Source organism: Diabrotica virgifera, chromosome 9, assembly GCF_917563875.1.
Source record: "Diabrotica virgifera virgifera chromosome 9, PGI_DIABVI_V3a".
In the NCBI taxonomy this organism is placed as follows: Eukaryota; Metazoa; Arthropoda; class Insecta; order Coleoptera; family Chrysomelidae; genus Diabrotica; species Diabrotica virgifera.
Genome location: NC_065451.1, coordinates 55,722,104 through 55,741,173, shown reverse-complemented (window position 1 = coordinate 55,741,173; position 19,070 = coordinate 55,722,104). Strand labels below are relative to the sequence as shown.

General features: G+C 32.7%; 1 protein-coding gene across 2 annotated transcripts; it reads right to left on the bottom strand.

Annotated features, from left to right (window-relative positions):
* Nucleotides 1-558: 558 nt before the first annotated feature.
* On the bottom strand, nt 559-18,932 carry LOC126891725 (COP9 signalosome complex subunit 7b). 2 transcript variants are annotated; one of them, XR_007700523.1, is made up of 3 exons: nt 18,292-18,932; nt 6,227-6,855; nt 559-2,490 (listed from the first exon to the last, which is right to left on the bottom strand). XR_007700523.1 is itself a non-coding variant. In XM_050660991.1 (2 exons), exons 1-2 carry the CDS (start codon nt 18,836-18,838, stop codon nt 6,614-6,616), a joined length of 789 nt encoding a protein of 262 aa, XP_050516948.1. In that variant the 5' UTR covers nt 18,839-18,932; the 3' UTR covers nt 559-6,613. The 2 variants fall into 2 exon arrangements, 1 of the variants encoding a protein (XP_050516948.1); XM_050660991.1 differs by having other exon boundaries at nt 559-6,855.
* Nucleotides 18,933-19,070: the final 138 nt, after the last annotated feature.

Genomic DNA, 19,070 nt, shown 5'->3' with positions numbered 1-19,070 from the left:
TGGTGTAATCTGAATTACTTTCAACTCTTCTGTATGTCTATACATCTGTTCTGTTGTCTGTCTTGTGCAAATAAGAATATTGTCTATCTGATTTTTTGTTATGTGGTCGTATATAGGTCACCCTTTTAGAGTCCGTTCACATGACAGGCGCTTAACGCGCGATTACAATGACATACATTTTACTTGAGACCGTTAACATGCTAACGCGCGTTTTAGGTCATTAAAACGCGTGTTCGCATGTGAACAGTCTCAAGTAAAATGTATGTAGTTTTAATCGCGCATTATCAAAACGTGCATTAAGCGCTTGTCATGAGAACAGGGCCTAAATGTCTTCCCTAGGCATCAAATTACCGTTCACTATCATCCCTTTACTCTGCCTGAAGTCAATTTCTCTTAATTCATTTTCTTTATTGTCGACATGCCGACTATTCGTTCCTACCACCTTTTTTTAGTATATCTCCTCTTTTCATAGGTTCGCATTAAAATCACCTAGAACTATTTTATCGTCACTTTTACCCTTTTAATTTTCTTGTTAAGAATAAATAAAAAATACTAGTATGTTTTTTATTATTTAATATATTTTCGCAATTATAATTGTAGCTTTATTAAGTGATAACCTAAGACAATTCAAAAATGATACATGAAAATGTTTCCTTAGTCACTCAAATTTCAAGAAATATAAAAATCTTCCGGTTAATCATTTAACTTTGAATTCATTTCAACTTGTTCTGACCATAAGTGTTGTATTTTATGTACTAAAATCTATTGATATACAGAGTATCCAGAAAGTCTCCTGATAAAAGAAGACAGTTTAAACCAATTCACCTAGTCCTAAAATGCTTCCTAAAGGTGGACATTTACGGTCATGCTATCGCGTCAAATGGCGTGATACACAGCCAAATTTTGACCGTGAGTGTTGAATTATGATTGCTTTTTTGGCGTGATGCAAAATCCGGATTTCCATTCGCTTCGTAATACATCGCGTCATGCCGTTGCTTGACGCCAAGCCATCATGCCGACTGCTCGTGAGTGACTATACACCGCGTCATGCCATCACGCCACACTCGCGTCAATGTCCAAACCCACGTCCATTTTTCGTTCACTCTATCCGAGTTCTTCTTCGGAATCCGACAATGTGGAGTGGTCGTGAATGGGCTACGATTTTGGCGTCAATCCATTTGACTGAAGCCATTTGGCGTGGCTCCAAATGGATTGACCGTGAATGCTCAGCTTAAGCTAGAGCTCTTTAAAGATGGCGCCTGGTAATTAGTTTTTTTAAATACCTCCAGAACGCTTCTATTTAGAAAAACGAAAACTGGTACACTTATACTTATTTATTTTATCCTTCAGAGATGAATCGATTCCGTCAATTACGAATTTCTAGTACCGACCATAGCCGTCCGTTTTGGGTAGGTCAACGATTATTTTAACATATAACTTTTATGTATTTGTGACATTAGGTTATTAACTTGTGAGGTCTATTACTAAAAGCATTGTTTATATAGTAATAGTTGGTCAACCCAATAGATAAATTTATTTGATTCTAATTGAGACAGTCAGATGTCACCACCATTTTTGTCAGGGTCGCTCCTATTCATAACATCCGACTCGCATACATATTAAGAAAAATAAATATGGAAGAATATACATATAGTATTTTTACTACAAAAACGTTATTACGTAGGTCAAAATTTTTGACGTAAGAGAACTGTCAAAACATTAGAATGTGACTTTCATTATTGTCATGTTTATTATAAACATGGCAATAATGAAAAGTCACATTCTAATGTTTTGACAGTTCTCTTACGTCAAAAATTTTGACCTACGTAATAACGTTTTTGTAGTAAAAATACTATACTTACAAATTGAATTAATGATGGCATGCTATTATATAATGTATAGAAGCATGACATCATTAATTCAATTTCTAAATATATTCTTCCATATATTTATTTTTCATAAAATGTATGCGGGTTTGGGTGTTATGAATAGGATCGTATCCAACTTGGTGTCTATGCATTTTGGATGGTACAACCTCGTTAATCCAGACCTCTTTCATCCGGATGTCCGGATTATCCGAATCAATCCGGAATGAAAAAATAAAAAAAAAACTAATTTTGATAATTGTATGTATGTATGTAATGCGATCACGTTTACGTGATCGTGCCGCATTGAAACGTCACACAAAATTAAAACAAAGGAAGATCAATGACTTTTTTGTAAATAAAAACTAATGCTTGCGTAAATCATATAGGGTGTAAATATAGTAAGTTATCATTTCACATGTAGATTTATTAACCTTATTATATTTCCGGATTTTCGATTTACCGGATCGCTTCCGGTCCCAGTTAGTCCGGTTAAACGAGGTTGTACTGTACCTCCTTAGTTACGCGTGACGTTGCGACCCTGACAGAAATTGTGGTGACATCTGTTGACTGTCTCAATTAGAATCAAACAAATTTACCTATTGGTCTAACCAACTATTAGATACTATATCTGTACCTTGGAGGTAAACAGTCGTATATCCGCAATGTATACATTTGCAAGAAAGCGCAAAACATACAGACTAGTCAATAAACTATAAAAAAAATTTTATTTCCATTACGTCGAATTCAACATTATTGGTATATTACAGGGGTGGCCAAGCTCCTTGATAGTCCGAGCCACTTTTCATAAGTTGAAATTTTTCGCGAGCCGCAATTAAATACGTATTCAAAAAGTACATATGCAAAGAAGGTATTTACAAATTTTTAACAGAAATTTTATTTATTGAAAACAGAAATAAATTTACGAAATATTAAAACTTAATTACATATAGTTTTATTTTCGAGCTTGATCTTTGGGATATTTGGGTCATATATATTGGTAATAAAAAAATTCACCTTATGAATTACATATGTTCATTTCAAACGAATTCAGAAAAAAATGAAGAGACGATTCAAAATATTTTAAGTTTTGAAATCTATATACTCGTTAATGACTAAGATGTGTAATCCAAATTACAAATTATATCCGCAGCAAGTTAGCAAGAGTTATACAAATCTGTCTGGAGTCGGTTGATTTACTGACTTTTATTTTGCGCCACTCTCAATGTTCATTCGTACAGTTTTTGATGTGTCATATCATTTTAAAAGACATTTTGAAACATATGGCACGATAATAATTTTTTTAAATATAATAACACAAAATTGAAAAGGAACTCGGGTACATTTATCGAGAGCCACAATTAAGCCTTCAAAGAGCCGCATGTGGCTCTCGAGCCGCAGTTTGGCCACCCCTGGTATATTATAATATGTAAATGCAAATCTATTACTGGGTATTGTTAAGAAATTATTTACCTGATGTATAATAATGGGAGTTACGACTTTTTACCTCTATGTCTTTAAACAGGTAATATGCAAAATAAAAATCGTAAGTGATTACAAAAATAAACTGCGCGTCATAGAAAACGGGCACCCTAAAAAATGGGTCATTTTTTATGTCGCGTATCTCCTAAACCTGTTGTCCGATTTAAGTGATTTTTTGAATATGTTATAGCCCTATTCTTTGTCAATATCACTGTATTAATATTTTTGCAAAACAGGTAAATTTTCATTATATATCGGGTGTACGAATCAAACTGTGTTTTTTTCTCAAAGTTCGCAACACCCTGTGGCATATTCTAGCATTTATAAAATACTGAAATTAAAACCCAACTATAGCCTCAGGTTTTCTTAACATTCTGTTTTTTGATTCATTAATTTATGATGTATAATACAAAAGTTATGTACTTTAATAACTAGGCATGCTCTTTATCAGTACAGGGTGTTTCTAAAGAAGTACGACAAACTTTAAGGGGTAATTTTGCATGAAAACATAATGACCGGTTGCTTTATAAACATATGTCCGCAAATGCTTCGTTTCCGACATACAGGATGTTGAATTTTTTCTTAAAAACTGACGAGTTATTTATTGCCCTAAAACCGGTTGAGATATGAAAATGAAATTTGGTGGGTTTTAAGACGTAATTTTTGAACATTTTTTGATATACAATTAAGAATTTTTTATTCACCATTGGCGTACATACGAATAATATGATCGGTCATATTACCCGTATGCGCTCCAATAGTGAATATAAAATTCTTAGTTGAATGTCAAAAAATGCGCAATAACCATCTCTTAAAACCTACCAAATTTCATTTGCATATCTCAACCGGTTTTAAAGCAATAAATAAATCATCAGTTTGTAAGAAAAAATTTAACATCCCATATCTCGGAAACGAAGCTTTTGCGGATATATGATTATAAAGCAATCTGTCATTATTTTTAATGCAGAATTACCCCTTAAAGTTTGTCGAACTTATTTAGTCCCTAAAACACTTTAGACTTATAACACCCTGTACTGATGAAGAACATGGCTAGTTGTTAAAGTACATAACTTTTGTATTATCCAACATAAGCGAATGAATCAAAAAACAGAATGTTAAGAAAACCTGAGGCTATAGTTGAATTTTAATTTCAGTATTTTATAAATGCTAGAATAATCCACAGGGTGTTGCGAACTTTGAGAAAAAAACACAGTTTGATTCGTACACCCGGTATACAATGAAAATTTACCTGTTTTGCAAAAATATTATTACAAGGATATTGACAAAGAACAGGGCTATAACATATTCAAAAAATCATTTAAATCGGACAACAGGTTTAGGAGATACGCGACATCAAAAATGACCCATTTTTTAGGGTGCCCGTTTTCTATGACGCGCAGTTTAGTATATTCCGTATTTAAAAATGCAAAAAAAAATCACAATGTTTGGAACAAAAAAGAACTCTTGTTTTTCATTATCCCGTTTTAGCCGCGGCGCATATTGAACCTAAGTGAGTCACAACCTGCGCCGGTGGGACGGGTGACCTGTGCAGTTATTTTTCTAGCGTGCCGCATATTGAACACAAGCTAACCCGACCATCGGCTGTCGCCGTAACGAATAGAGACGGGCAAAATAAGTGCAAACGTGTAACGGTTACTATTGATACTGGTTCTCAGTGGTACTGAGTACAAATACTGATTACAAAATACTGATGTATCTGATCCTTGTACTGAATTGAGTAGGCAACTAAAAAACGGTAGTTCCGTACATGTAACTAGTAACGTTTTAAAAATATCTTACATGTCCCTAGTAGTCGTAGCGGTATGACTTTCGAAAACATCGAATTTGATCATAAGCGGGTGCATAAAAAGATATCTTACACTGAGTATTCTATTTCTACATACCTTTATAATAACAAGCATAAGTTAAACACTGCATTGATTGTCGATAACAGTGTCATTAATAAATATTTTTTACCATGAATAATTTTCCAATGATTGTGTGGATTTAGAAATACATACTAAACAATTTTTTGATCTGTATAAAGGAGATTATAATTATGACACATTATGGTACTCCTTATTTTTCAAATAATATGCTCTTGTAAACGCATAACTTTGATTTATTGGCTAAAGCCACACTAACTAGATACTTCACAAGAAATTAAAAATACTTAACATGTAAAAAATTCACTGTTTTAATCAGATATGTTATATTCCCTAATATTGCGCCTACTATATTATATAATAAAATACATATTAAAACAAATAAACGAAAACTTGTAGAGTAGTGCTGATTGATACAACAGAGCAATAAAATGTTATTCATTCAAGATAGTGTAAAATATATCGCCGCTTATTCATTTCAGATATTTCCATCTCGCAAAACAAAAACACGTAAAAATTAACATCTGGCGCTGAGTCACCCGTCCCAAGCCCAAGAAAACTGTACGTCGATGACAAACCTTCCCCAGCTCGACCTGCGAACGCATGAACTGATAGTAGGATGCGCAGAACGGTCTACGCAACTCGCCGGTGCCAGGTTGTGTCTGCTTAGGATCAATTTGCGCCGGTACTTATAATACCCTCAAATACCATTTAATATAAAAATGGAGCTACGATTGTTTACCACTACCGCATACGAAAGCATACTATCTAATATAGGTACGCACGTATTTATGGAGTTGCTATGGATATACTACTGTTTACCTCAACTGACTAATGGAGTTGCTACTGTTTCTAAACGCCTTATCTAGGCAACTAATAACGCTGGATGTACGATTTTTTGCCACAATATGCTATGAAAATCTGACAACAAGAGCGTGATATTAACTCCATTTCGGCAAAAAGTGAAGTTACGACTGTTTACCTCCAAGGTACAGATATAAACAAGGCTAAAAGGTACTCTCGCTTTAAGTCAGTACAATACAATGTTTTTTAGAAAAATCGATTTGAAAATTTTTCGTTTTTCTAAATATAATAAATATAGTTTTTCTAAATAGAAGCATTTTGGAGGTATTTAAAAAACTAATTACAAAGCGCCATCTTCAAAGACCTTTAGCTCCCTTAGGAAGCATTTTCGGATTAGGTGAATTGGGTTAAATTGTCTTAAAATTATTTGAGGAATCTCCCGTCTTCGTTTATCGGGAGAGTCTCTGGACATTCTGTATACTTCGTTGATTGTTATAATTCTTAAAAGACCTGCAACAAGTTTTACGAATCGCGCCTAGACCATTTTTCATGTATCACCTTTGAGAAAAGTTCATGTTAACGAAGAATCTTAAGACCTTTCATCTTCTGTGATTTCTTGCCTTTCTCTCCAGACGACCCCGATTCTCGACTATCGGTAGCCATGACTTCATCAGTTCCATCAGATCGTTCTTGAAGCTGAGTCTTCAATGTCTTTTTTATATTGACTATTTCGTTTTCTACCTCGGTTTTGCGTTGCATGCAGCGGTTTTTCTCTGTGTTGGCTCTGTGGATTTGGTTTTCCACGCAGCTTAGGACACCTTCAAAGAAAAACAAAAATATTAATATAAATGGAATAAAACTAAATTCAAGAACATCAAATACATACATCAAAACTGAAAGATATCAAAACGAAACTAAAAATGAGATACAGTCGGAAAAATGAAAGAATACCCATGAACGATCATCTCAAGAACATATTTTGGATTTGCTGCCTTTTTCTATAAATAACAAACGAGAGAGATAGATTATTAAGTGTTGTCTACTGAGCAAAAACGTTATTCAAGACATACGCAGTTACATATTTATAATTGACAGAGTGAGACGGCGATACAATTGTTCAACGTAGTTATATTAATTTAGTAGAAAATTTAAACTCACACTTGACTATTTCTGTACTTCTAATGTCATTCTTAGAAAAACATTCAACATCACTAGAGATAATGATTGTATAAACTACTATTCGAGTAATCATGCTGGTCAACTATAATCTGACAGATTCAATTTCTGTCACTTTGAAAGTGAAACTGGGTTAGGTTCGGTAGAGTTTATAAATTTTAATAATCAGTCGTATTTACTTGAATAAACTCAGTTCTCTTAAAGGCTATTTTGATATTATATTGTATTTTTGGTTTGGTAAGTATTTATTTAATTAAAATAAGTCAATAAAATTTGTAAGTAATCATCTGTCAATATGGTTAACTTCTGTCTATGAGTTTGCCAAACGTGTACAGGGTTATTCACTATATTTTGACCCCCTTGTAAACTGTTTTACTTACAGAATTAGAAAAAAATGTAAAATACAAAAGTTATTCGATTTTTAAATTATGATTTTTTGACATATATATCGTACTACTGACGTCATCCATTTGGGCGTGATGACGTAATCGACGATTTTTTTAAATGGGAATAGGGGTCGAGTGCTAGCTCATTTGAAAGGTTATTCAATTCCCTATTCAGTAATATAAACATTAACATGATTAATTATACAGGGTGTCCAAAAAAATTATTTTTTAATTAAATTAATTGACACAAAAAGAAGAATGTATGTAATTTATTTAATTTAAAATACATTTTACTGCTGTTAGAAAACAGAAATAAAAGTTTATTGCACAAATAAACATTGATTTTTGCTTAAATTCAATGTTCAAACTGCCAAGAGGCAGATGGGTGGCAGCTTGAACATTGAATTTAAGTGAAAAGTAATGTTTATTTGTTCAATAAACATTTATTTCTGTTTTATGACAGCAGTAGAATGTATTTTGAATTAAATAAATTACATACATTCTTCTTTTTGTGTCAATTAATTAAATTTAAAATTTTTTTTGGACATCCTGTATAATGAATCATGTTATTGTTTATATTACTGAATAGGGAATTGAATAACCTTTCAAATGAGCTAGCACTCGACCCCTATTATTCCCATTTAAAAAAATAGTCGATTACGTCATCACGCCCAAATGGATAACGTCACTAGTACAATATATATGTCAAAAAATCATAATTTAAAAATCGAATAACTTTTGTATTTTACATTTTTTCCAATTCTGTAAATAAAGGAGTTTACAGGGGGGTCAAAATACAGTGAATAACCCTGTACATATTACTCTGACTTTTCGATCATAGTGTATACAATTACAGATTAGTATATTCTTACGAATTTACATTTATTTGCAGATAATGTCTGGAAAATGATCTGGATACCAAAATGACCTGAATTCATTAAGTTTACTCACAATCGGTTAGTTTATGGATTTCTAACCTTTGAAGTAATCAGGAAGCGACTTATTACTTACTTTACTTTCCCAGCTAGCCGGGAAAGTACTTTCCCGGCTAGCATCTGTCACTTTTATACCTGCAAATGTCAATGTCATTTTTGATTAAAAGATGGTTTAGAAAGAATAGAATCCACTCAACATTTATTTAATTAAGAAACAACAACAACAATAACAAAAAGAAAACTATTTGGAATTATAAATATTAATAGTTACATTGCAATTATGATTACTATTAACAGTAAAAGTAAGACCGTGTTGCTCAAAATTATGAGTTTCAGAAATAGATGATGATGCCGACGTTTCTGGATTTTCTACTGTTTTATCACATAATGAAAATGGATACAGATATTTGAAACGAAATTATTATTGGTAGATTGTGAGTATTAGAAATCCATAAACTACTAACCGATTGTGAGTAAAATAGTATACAAACCTCGCGGGAACTCATTCTAGCCTCGCGTCTGTAGTTTACTACCTTGCCGCTCGGCTGAAATAGAGTACTTTCCCGTTAGGTATGTAATATACTATTACTTTCATTTAAGTCACTTAATGCAGCTGACATAAACGACATTTTTTAAATTCCTGTTACTATTTACGTCCGGCAACTTTAACATGGAGAAATTCATAATACTATATTTACTTACTCATTATTTTTGTATTATTAATCTATATCAAATAATTAATTACGGTAGTAGAAGTAACATTTATTACTAATAAATATATAGGTATTATGAGAAAAAGAATAACATCACAAACATTTTTTGACACATTTACGTAGCGAAAAATCGTACGGTGGGGTAGTAGTCACATCTGTTTTTTTTATAGTATTAACTTAGTTTAGACGTTGTTTTGACTAGAAATTTTTGATTTGATTCGTATGCATATCATCGATGACGCAATGGTATTCTTTCATTTTTCCTACTGTATACCTCAGTCTATCTGTGAAAAATCATCAATTTTGTGTAAAAATCTTTAAAGGCTTTTGAAAGGTATAACGAGGGATAGCTAGCTGACAAAAAAATCCTTAAAGATGTACAGCTGATTTTGCTTTACTTTTTAAACAATCATAAAAATTGAAAAAATCAGTTGAGAGCTCCAATTTGAAGTCTTATTCTAAAAGACTCTATACATTTTGCTCCCTTCCCCTTAAAGTCAAAATTTTCAATGTGTTTTAAATGTATTAATTTTTTTCAAATCCTGAGAAAACTAATAAGTATTTTTGAAAAATTTAAACGCAGATTGAAAGACTACTTTATTACTGAAGGTCGAAAGTCCCTTAGAATAAATACAAAGTTTCTTTTGAATCAAATATTTGCAATTAAAAATCACACTAAATTTTCAGTAGTAATTGCACAAGAGCTCTAAAATTCTATATTAATTTTAGAGATCGAGTGCAATTTGTTGCGATTATTTCATGAATAAAACTGTTCAAAACCAAAATTTTATTGTAATTTATTTACAAGAAGAAAAAACCGCTAAACGCCGTAAAAATGAGTGGCGCATAAAATATTCCAGCTACAAAAGATCTGATATGAATATTACGTGGCGCGAAAATGGATTTTCATTTGATGCAAAACAAAATTCTAGTTTTATTTTAAAAGATTTTTCCATAATATTTGCTAAATTTGAAGTAAACGCGCCACAAAAGAGTAACTTTGATACAGTTTGAATTTTGAAACTCTTTTGTGGCGCGTTTACTTCAAATTTAGCAAATATTATAGAAACATATTTTAAAATAAAACTAGAATTTTGTTTTGCATCAAATGAAAATCCATTTTCGCGCCACGTAATATTCATATCAGATCTTTTGTAGCTGGAATATTCTATGCGCCACTCATTTTTACGGCGTTTAGCGGTTTTTTATTCTTGTATCTGGAGTTTTTCAAAGTTATTTATAAATTAAATGTATGAAGTTGAATGCAATGTTCCCCTATTACACGTCAAGCTTTATAAATGGTCACCTTTGTTGCATTATATCCCAAATGATCTAGTATCCATCGAATGTACACTAGATTTTTTTTCTATTCGAAATAGATTGAAACAAAAATATTGAGATGGCCGGTAAATGAAATCGGATTGCCCGTTGCCAGATCAAATTTAGCGTCGTAACCACTACAACTACATAAACCATTTCGGGAATAATCGTTAATTGGATTATACTTTTATAGCTTAATAACTTCTAAACGGCTTAACCGATTTTAATCAGTAAACATGAGTTTGAAACGTATTGACCAGTAGTATCTGATGGATCTAAGGTCAAGTATGATAACTGAAGCTATTACAGGAATTATTGAGCTTGAGAAACCGTTTTTCCCACAGGAAATAGATTTTATCATACTTATGAAGCCTATAACCTAAAAATTCGAATTTTCCCGGATATAAGGTATACACCGTTAGATTCGTCTTGAGTCCTTCTACAAAAGCTAAGTTATTGGCGCAATTCGTAGGTTGAATTGTTGAGTAATTGTCGAAAAACCAAAATTTTCAAAGTTTAGTTTTTCAGTTTTTCGGCTATACTGAGCTGTGTTTATGTCTGATCCTGACGGCTTAAACACCATTTGAAAGCTTAAGTCAACACTATTGATTTGATGTATTTGCAGTTCTCCTGCCTCGTCTTGGTCCGAATATACAGGGTGTCCCGAAAAGATTGGTCATAAATTATACCACAGATTCTGGGGTCAAAAATAGATTGATTGAACCTCACTTACTAATATAACGTGTGATCCAAAATTATTGTCACCATAGGTGGCTCTGAACGACAGAGGTAGCTATACAGTGCATGTCTATTCTTAATTCAGATGTACTTTCCAGTTTACGTCAACTTTGCGGTGTACGTCAACTAACAAGAAAAGTTAGGTTATATAGAGATCTTGTTTGATTTTATTTATTATTGTTACTTATAATTTTGTTAATTCTTTTTATATTCGATTAAAGTTCTGGTTTTGACTGTTTTTTTATGTTTTGTAATGTTAATCAAAATTCATTGATAAAACAATGATATAAATTCAGATTAAAACACAACATACGTAATTTTTTGCACGGCTAGCTTTGATCCCAATAATTGTGGATCGCTCGTTACAATAGTGCACACAAAAAAAGTTACAGCCCTTAGAAGTTAGAAAATGAAAATCGATTTTTTTTCATATATCGAAAACTCTTAGAGATTTTTTATTGAAAATGGACATGTGGCATTATTATGGCAGCAACATCTTAAAAAAAAAATAAAAGTGAAATTTGTGCACCCCATAAAAATTTTGTTCCCTTCAACCCCCCCAAACTTCTGTGTACGTTCCAATTAAATTATTATTGTAGCACCATTAGTTAAACACAGTGTTTTTAAAACTTTTTTGTCTCTTAGTACTTTTTCGATAAGCCAGTGTTTATCGAGATATTTTGAATATTTTTCGAATCCACCACATATTTTGTATAATGGTTATGTACGATTATAGACCTGTTAATAATATGAAAATTTATTTATAATTTACATTTTTAGGTATATTTTAAAAAAGAAGCCGCATCTCGATAAAAAGTGACTTAACAAAAAAAGGCTAAGAAGCAAAAAAGTTTTAAAAAGACTGTGTTTAACAAATGGTACCACAATAATAGTTTAATTGGAACGTACACAAACCTTTGGGGGGTTTAAAGGAACAAAATCCCCATAAAAGTTTTATGTAAATATATTAAAAAGAAGCCGCATCTCGATAAAAACTGGCTTATCGAAAAAATACTGAGGCAAGAAAGGTTTAAAAACGTTTTGTTTAACTAATGGTACCACAATAATGAATTAATTGGAACGTACACAAAAGTTTGGAGGGGTTTAAGGGAACAAAACCCCCATAAAATCTTTATGTGGTGGACAAATTTCACTATAATTATGTTTTAAGATGTTCCTGCCATAAGAATGATACGTGTCCATTTTCAATAAAAAATATCTATTAGTTTTCGATATATTGAAAAAAATCGATTCTCATTTTATAACTTCAAAGGGCTGTAACTTTTTTTATGAGCACATTTATACTAAGGTAAGTTAGGTTCAATCAAACTATTTTTGACCCTAGAATGTGTTGTATAATTTATGACTAATCTTTTTGGGACACCCTGTATATACCCCAAAAAATATGCCGTTTTGTACCTACCAAGTCCTATAGCTGGCTTATGGGTGGTCAAAAGTCACAAACTACACCGGTTCTAAATCGGCCCTGACCCCCTCTTCAAACACAGAGAAAAAATATCAAATCGGTTTAACTTTCAAACACACATACATACATATCCACAAACATTTTCTCTTTTTTAAATAAAAATTGAGTCACATTTCTAAGCTCTATAACTTTTGAATGGTATAACCGATTTTCAAAATTAGACATGCGTTGGAAAGGTAATGATCAGTTCTATTAGAAGCCGCAAAGGTTGGACTTCATTTTTAAAGTTTTTGGGAGTTTTGGGGACGAGAACGAAAAACAGACCCTAAATAGGAAGGGCCGTAAAATCTACACCCTTGGACCAAAATCGATGGTTGACATATAAATCGGTGAGTCTTTTTCTGAACTTTAAGATGGGAGTTGGCCCAATTTTCAATTCAGTCAGATTTAGAAAATCGAAAATTTCGTGTATATATAGTGTCACGTGTAGGGGGGTGTGGGTGTGCGACACTGGCGAGAACTGCCGTTCTCTGGTAATGTTCAAAATTAGACATGAGTTGGAAAGGTAATGATCAGTATTGTTAGAAGTCGCAAAGGTCGGACTTAAATTTTCGAAGTTTTTGGGAGTTTTGGGGACCAGAACGAAAAACAGACCCTAAATAGGAAGGGCCGTAAAATCGACACCCTTGGAATAAAATGGATGGTTGACATATGAATGGGTGAGTCTTTTTCTGAACTTGAAGATGGGAGTTGGCACAATTTTCAATTCAGTCAGATTTAGAAAATTGAAAATTTCGTGCATATAATAGTGTCGCATGTAGGGGGGTGTATTTCTGCGCCACTGGCGAGAACTGCCGTTCTCTGGTAATTTGTTCGATATAAAACTAACAGCTTCGATAACCACTAAATCGAAAACTATTAATTTTATCAAAAAAATGTATAATGAACATTTTTTGCTTATAATTAATGTTTTTATCAGCATTTGCGGTCAAAATATAATAAAAAATTTCCACCTTCGAGATAAGATGGCAACCACCCCATGGTAAAAGCGTATTTCTGCATCATATAGATTTTGATCCTTGGACTATCCACTACTTATTGTCAAATTTTCAAGCAAATCTATGTATTCTGTAAAAATTGCGAAGTGAAAAATTTCAGTTCCTGGACTAATTATACATTTGGAGCTCTATAACTTCTGAACGGCTTACCTGATGTTGATCACTAAACATGAATTTGAAACGTATTGACAAGTAGTATCTGATGCATCCAAGATCGAGTGTGATAACTGAACGTATTACAGGAATTATTGAGCTTGAAAAACCGTTTTTCCCATAAGAAATAGATTTGATCATACTTATGAAGCCTATAACCTAAAAAATTCGAATTTTCCTGGATATAAGGTATACACCGTTAGACGCGTCCTGAGTCCTTCTACAAACGCTCAGTTATTGGTGCAATTCGTAGGTTGAAATTTTGAGTAATTGTCGAAAAACCAAAATTTTCAAAGTTTAATTTTTCAGTTTTTTGGCTATGGTGAGCAGTGTGTATGTCTCAGCTTGATAGCTTATGTGCCATTTGAAAGCTTAACTCAACCCTATTGATTTGGTGTATTTGCGGTTTTCCTGTCTTTTCTTGAACCTAAGATATATACGCCCAACAAATATGCTATTTTGTATCTACCTAGCCCTCTAGCTGGCTTAAGGGTAATCAGAAGTCAAAAATTAGACCGGTTCTGAATCGGCCCTCACACCTTCTTGAAACACAGAAAAAAACATTCAGATCGGTGTAACTTTTCCACACACATACATACATACATATAGTATTTTTACTACAAAAACGGTATTACGTAGGTCAAAATTTTTGACGTAACAGAACTGTCAAAACATTAGAATGTGACTTTTCATTATTGCCATGTTTATTATAAACATGTCAATAATGAAAAGTCACATTCTAATGTTTTGACAGTTCTCTTACGTCAAAAATTTTGACCTACGTAATATCATGTCAATAATGAAAAGTCACATTCTAATGTTTTGACAGTTCTCTTACGTCAAAAATTTTGACCTACGTAATATCGCTTTTGTAGTAAAAATACTAAGTATACATACATACATACATACATACATATCCACAAACATTTTCCATTTTTTAAATAAAAATTGAGTCATATTTCTGAGCTCGATAACTTTTGAATGGTATAACCGATTTTCAAAATTTAACATGCGTTGGAAAGGTAATTATCTGTGCTATCAGAAGCCGCAAAGGTCGGGCTTAAATTTTTGAAATTTTTGTTAGTTTTGGGGACAAGAACGAAAAACAGGCTTTAAATGGGAAGGGCCGTAAAATCCACACCCTTTGACCAAAATTGATGGTTGACATATGAATGGATGAGTCTTTTCCTAAACGTTAAGATGGGGTTTGGCCCAATTTTCAATTCAGTCAGGTTTAGAAAATCGAAAATTTCGTGTATATATAGTGTTGCATGTAGGGGTGTTGTGCGCCACTGGTGAGAACTGTTGTTCTCTGTGGATGTAAGTAAAAATTAGTAACATTAAACACACAGTTGTTATAAATATGTATTTGACGGTTGAAAGTCATCACTTTTATAATTTTTAAAACAATTATCAAAAAAGTTATCAGTTTAATTTAGATTTCTGTAGCTTTCTATTGGTCAGAATCTCCTATGAATGAAATAATCTCTTTTATCTTCACCTCTGTAACTTATTAAAATAAACATAGAAGTTTTCAGGGACTTTCAGCTCTCGGTAATAATGTAATCTTTCATTCTGCATTTAAATTTTTCAAAAATATTAGTTTTCTCAGGATTCGAAAAAAATGAATACATTTAAAACACATTGAAAATTTTGACATGGGTCAAAATTTTGCATTTTGCTCCGTTCCCCTTAAAAAAATGACTAAGCTCTCAAGCTATTCAAATATCATGATTTATCAATACCCATAAAAATCAGGTTACTATGTTATTTATATCTTTCCTATACCCCATTCCACGAATATACGACCCTCTTGGATTATCGCGACAATGAATATTTTACTGTGCAAAATATGAAGAACGAAAGTAAATTGCAAATTATATTGTTGTTTATTGGAGTAATTATTAGCGCCATTTACTTTCGTACTTCTTATGTTGCACACTAAAATATTCGTTGTCGTGTTAATCCAAAAGTCGTATATTCGTGGAATATACCATACACTGTTGTACGGAGTTGATTTGTAGACTCTCACAGATGCAAGGAACTTTCCACATCATGAGGAACAGTGAGAGATATGGACTGCTGCAAATAATCTTACAGGGAAAAGTAGAAGGAAATGTGGACCAGGAAGGTAAAAGATTTCCTGATAAAAATCTAGGTATGTGGTTCAACACAACACTACAAGAAGAGCAAGAGCTCTATAAGATACCTTGAACTTGAATGTCAAACAATATGCGACTATTCACATTCACATAGACATACACTGGGGGCAAAATTAACCGGACACCTTAAAAATGGGTCATTTTTGATATCTCGAATTTTCTAAACCTGTTGTCTGATTTAAGTATTTTTTAATATGTTATAAACTTATTCTTTAACAATATCGCTGTAATAATATTGTTGCTAGACAGGTAAATTTTCATTGTATACCAGGTGGCCCAATCAAACTGTATTTTTTCTCAAAGTTCATAACACCCTATGGAATATTCTAGCATTTGTAACATACTAAAATTAAAACCCAACTAGAGCCTCATGTTTTCTCAACATTCTGTTTTTTGATTCATTCGCTTATGTTGGACAGTAAAAAAGTTAGGTACTTTAACAATAAGCCATGTTTTTCATCAATACAAGGTGTTTTTAAATAAATATGGCAAACTTCAAGGGGTAATTCAGTAATTCTACATGAAAAAATAATGACAGTTTGCTTTACAAACCTATGTCCGTAAATGCTTCGTTTCGGAGATAAAGGGTGTTAAAATTTTGCTTACAAACTGACGATTTATTTATTGCTTTAAAACCGGTTGAGATATGCAAATGAAATTTGGTTGGTTTTAAGACGTACTTATTGTACATTTTTTCACATACAAGTAGGAATTTAATATTCACCATTGGCGCGCATATGGGTAATATGAGTTGTCGTATTACCTGTATGCCCGCCAATGGTGAATATTAAATTCTTGTATGCGAAGAAATGTGTAATAATGACATCTTAAAACCCAGAAAATTGCATTTGCATATCTCAACCGGTTTTAAGCAATAAATAAAACGTCAGTTTGTAAGAAAAATTTCAACACGCCCTATCTCGGAAACGAAGCATTTGCAGACATACCGTTAAAGCAAACTGTCATTATTTTTTCATGCAGAATTACCCCTTAAAGTTTGCCATACTTATTTAAAAACACCCTGTATTGATGAAAAACATGGCTAGTTGTTAAAGTACCTAACTTTTTTATGGTCTAATGTAAGCGAATGAATCAAAAAACAAAATGTTAAGAAAACATGAGGCTATAGTTGGATCTTAATTTCAGTATTTTATAAATGCTAGAATATTCCACAGGGTGATGCGAACTTTAAGAAAAAAACACAGTTTGATTGGTACACCTGGTATACAATGAAACGTTAAATGTTTAATAACAATACTATTACAGCGAGGTTTCTATGTGGTCTGATTGAATATTTACCATATTCGTGATCGGACCTTGAGACTGAATGGTTCTAAAATAGATGAAGACAGTCTTATCACAGTTCAACAATAATTTATTCCCAGCAAACCATCTCCCAGCCCTCTCCAGATTTTCACCTGTTTTTAAGAGCAACTCCCCAACAGTTTTGGCCCAAATCAGATAATTTGAGTCATCTGCGAAATTAATAAGGCTAGATGATTCATCTGTTACAGATTCAGCAAGATCATTGATGTATACAAGAAATAAAAAAGGTCCAAGAACACTTTCCTGGGGTACCCCCAACTTGGGATTCAGTGCTTCCGAGAGTGTTCCAGACAAACTCTCTGTGACCTTCCTGTGATAAATGACTCTATCCAACGTAAAGCTGGGCCTCGTATTCCATCCTTGTCAAGTTTGATCAGCAGTGTTTGATGATCTAAACTGTCAAATGCTTTTGACAGATCTAGAAAAGCTCCTAGTGTTTTGTTTTTTAGTTCCAAGTTTTCAAGTATTTTAGTAACAAAGTCAAATATAGCTGTATCAGTTGAATTGCCCTTTAGGAAACCATGCTGTGTTTGATTGAGAAGATTTTTTGACCTGAAGAAATTTTCAAGTCTATTATACATAGCTTTTTCAAAAATCTTAGAGAAGGATGAGAGAAGACTGATGGGTCGATAATTTTCCACTTTAGTTGGATCACCTTTCTTGTGCAGTGGTTTCACCAGAGCACTAGTTTACACTAGTTAATTGCAAATCAAGAATCTAATTTATTGCATTAAAAGTGCCTATTTTCCGAAAAAAAGATTTCCAATACTGTAGATTCTAGATAATTAAGACATTTATATAACAACTAATTGCATTTACGTAATTACACATGCTGTAATACAATAATATAAATAAACAAACCTTCACATGCTGAACACCAATCTTGCAAACAATTAACAATAATATTAATATCATCATTACGAATATCTCTACCAATAGCGTAATCTATTTCAAGCTGACTATTTTTCTGATCGAGTTTTCCATGTATGATATCGGCATATATCGCTTCAATAATCAGATCTTCTAAGTCCCTAACATTTTTGATATCCAGCTCAATTAGCAATGTGTTATATGGTATGCACTTGGATTTTGTAGCTAGAGTGACTATAGTAAGATGTTGCAATTTCTTCGTCTGAGCGGGTGACAACTCTAGAACTTCATTTTTATTTGCTATGTAATCTTTATATGTGCCGAAAGCGAATAATTCAAGCGTGTTAAAGTACTTTCTATCAGTTGTGGCTAGTTCTGAGATGTTGGGCATATCTAATAGTTCACCAAAAACATATACACCAGGTGCTTCTAGAACTTGTTTCACTAATTCTGTACATGCGGCACCTTTCGCACTTTTGGCCAATAGGACAAACTGCTCTAAGACAGTGCCTGATATTGGACTTTTATCAACAACCATGTTGATGTTTGCAAAATATCATTCAACAAATAAATTTAGTATTTTGGGGTTAGGTTAGGAATAGTTATGACATTTTCGATTTGTTAGCCAAATGAAATGTCAATGTCATACTGGCAGCCAGGGTTGCCAGGTCAGTTTTGATGTCGTCAGTAGTTTTGCTTTCAAAAAATCAGTAGCCATCAGTAGATTTTATAAGCCATTTATAATATGTACTATAAAACCTGTGTTAACG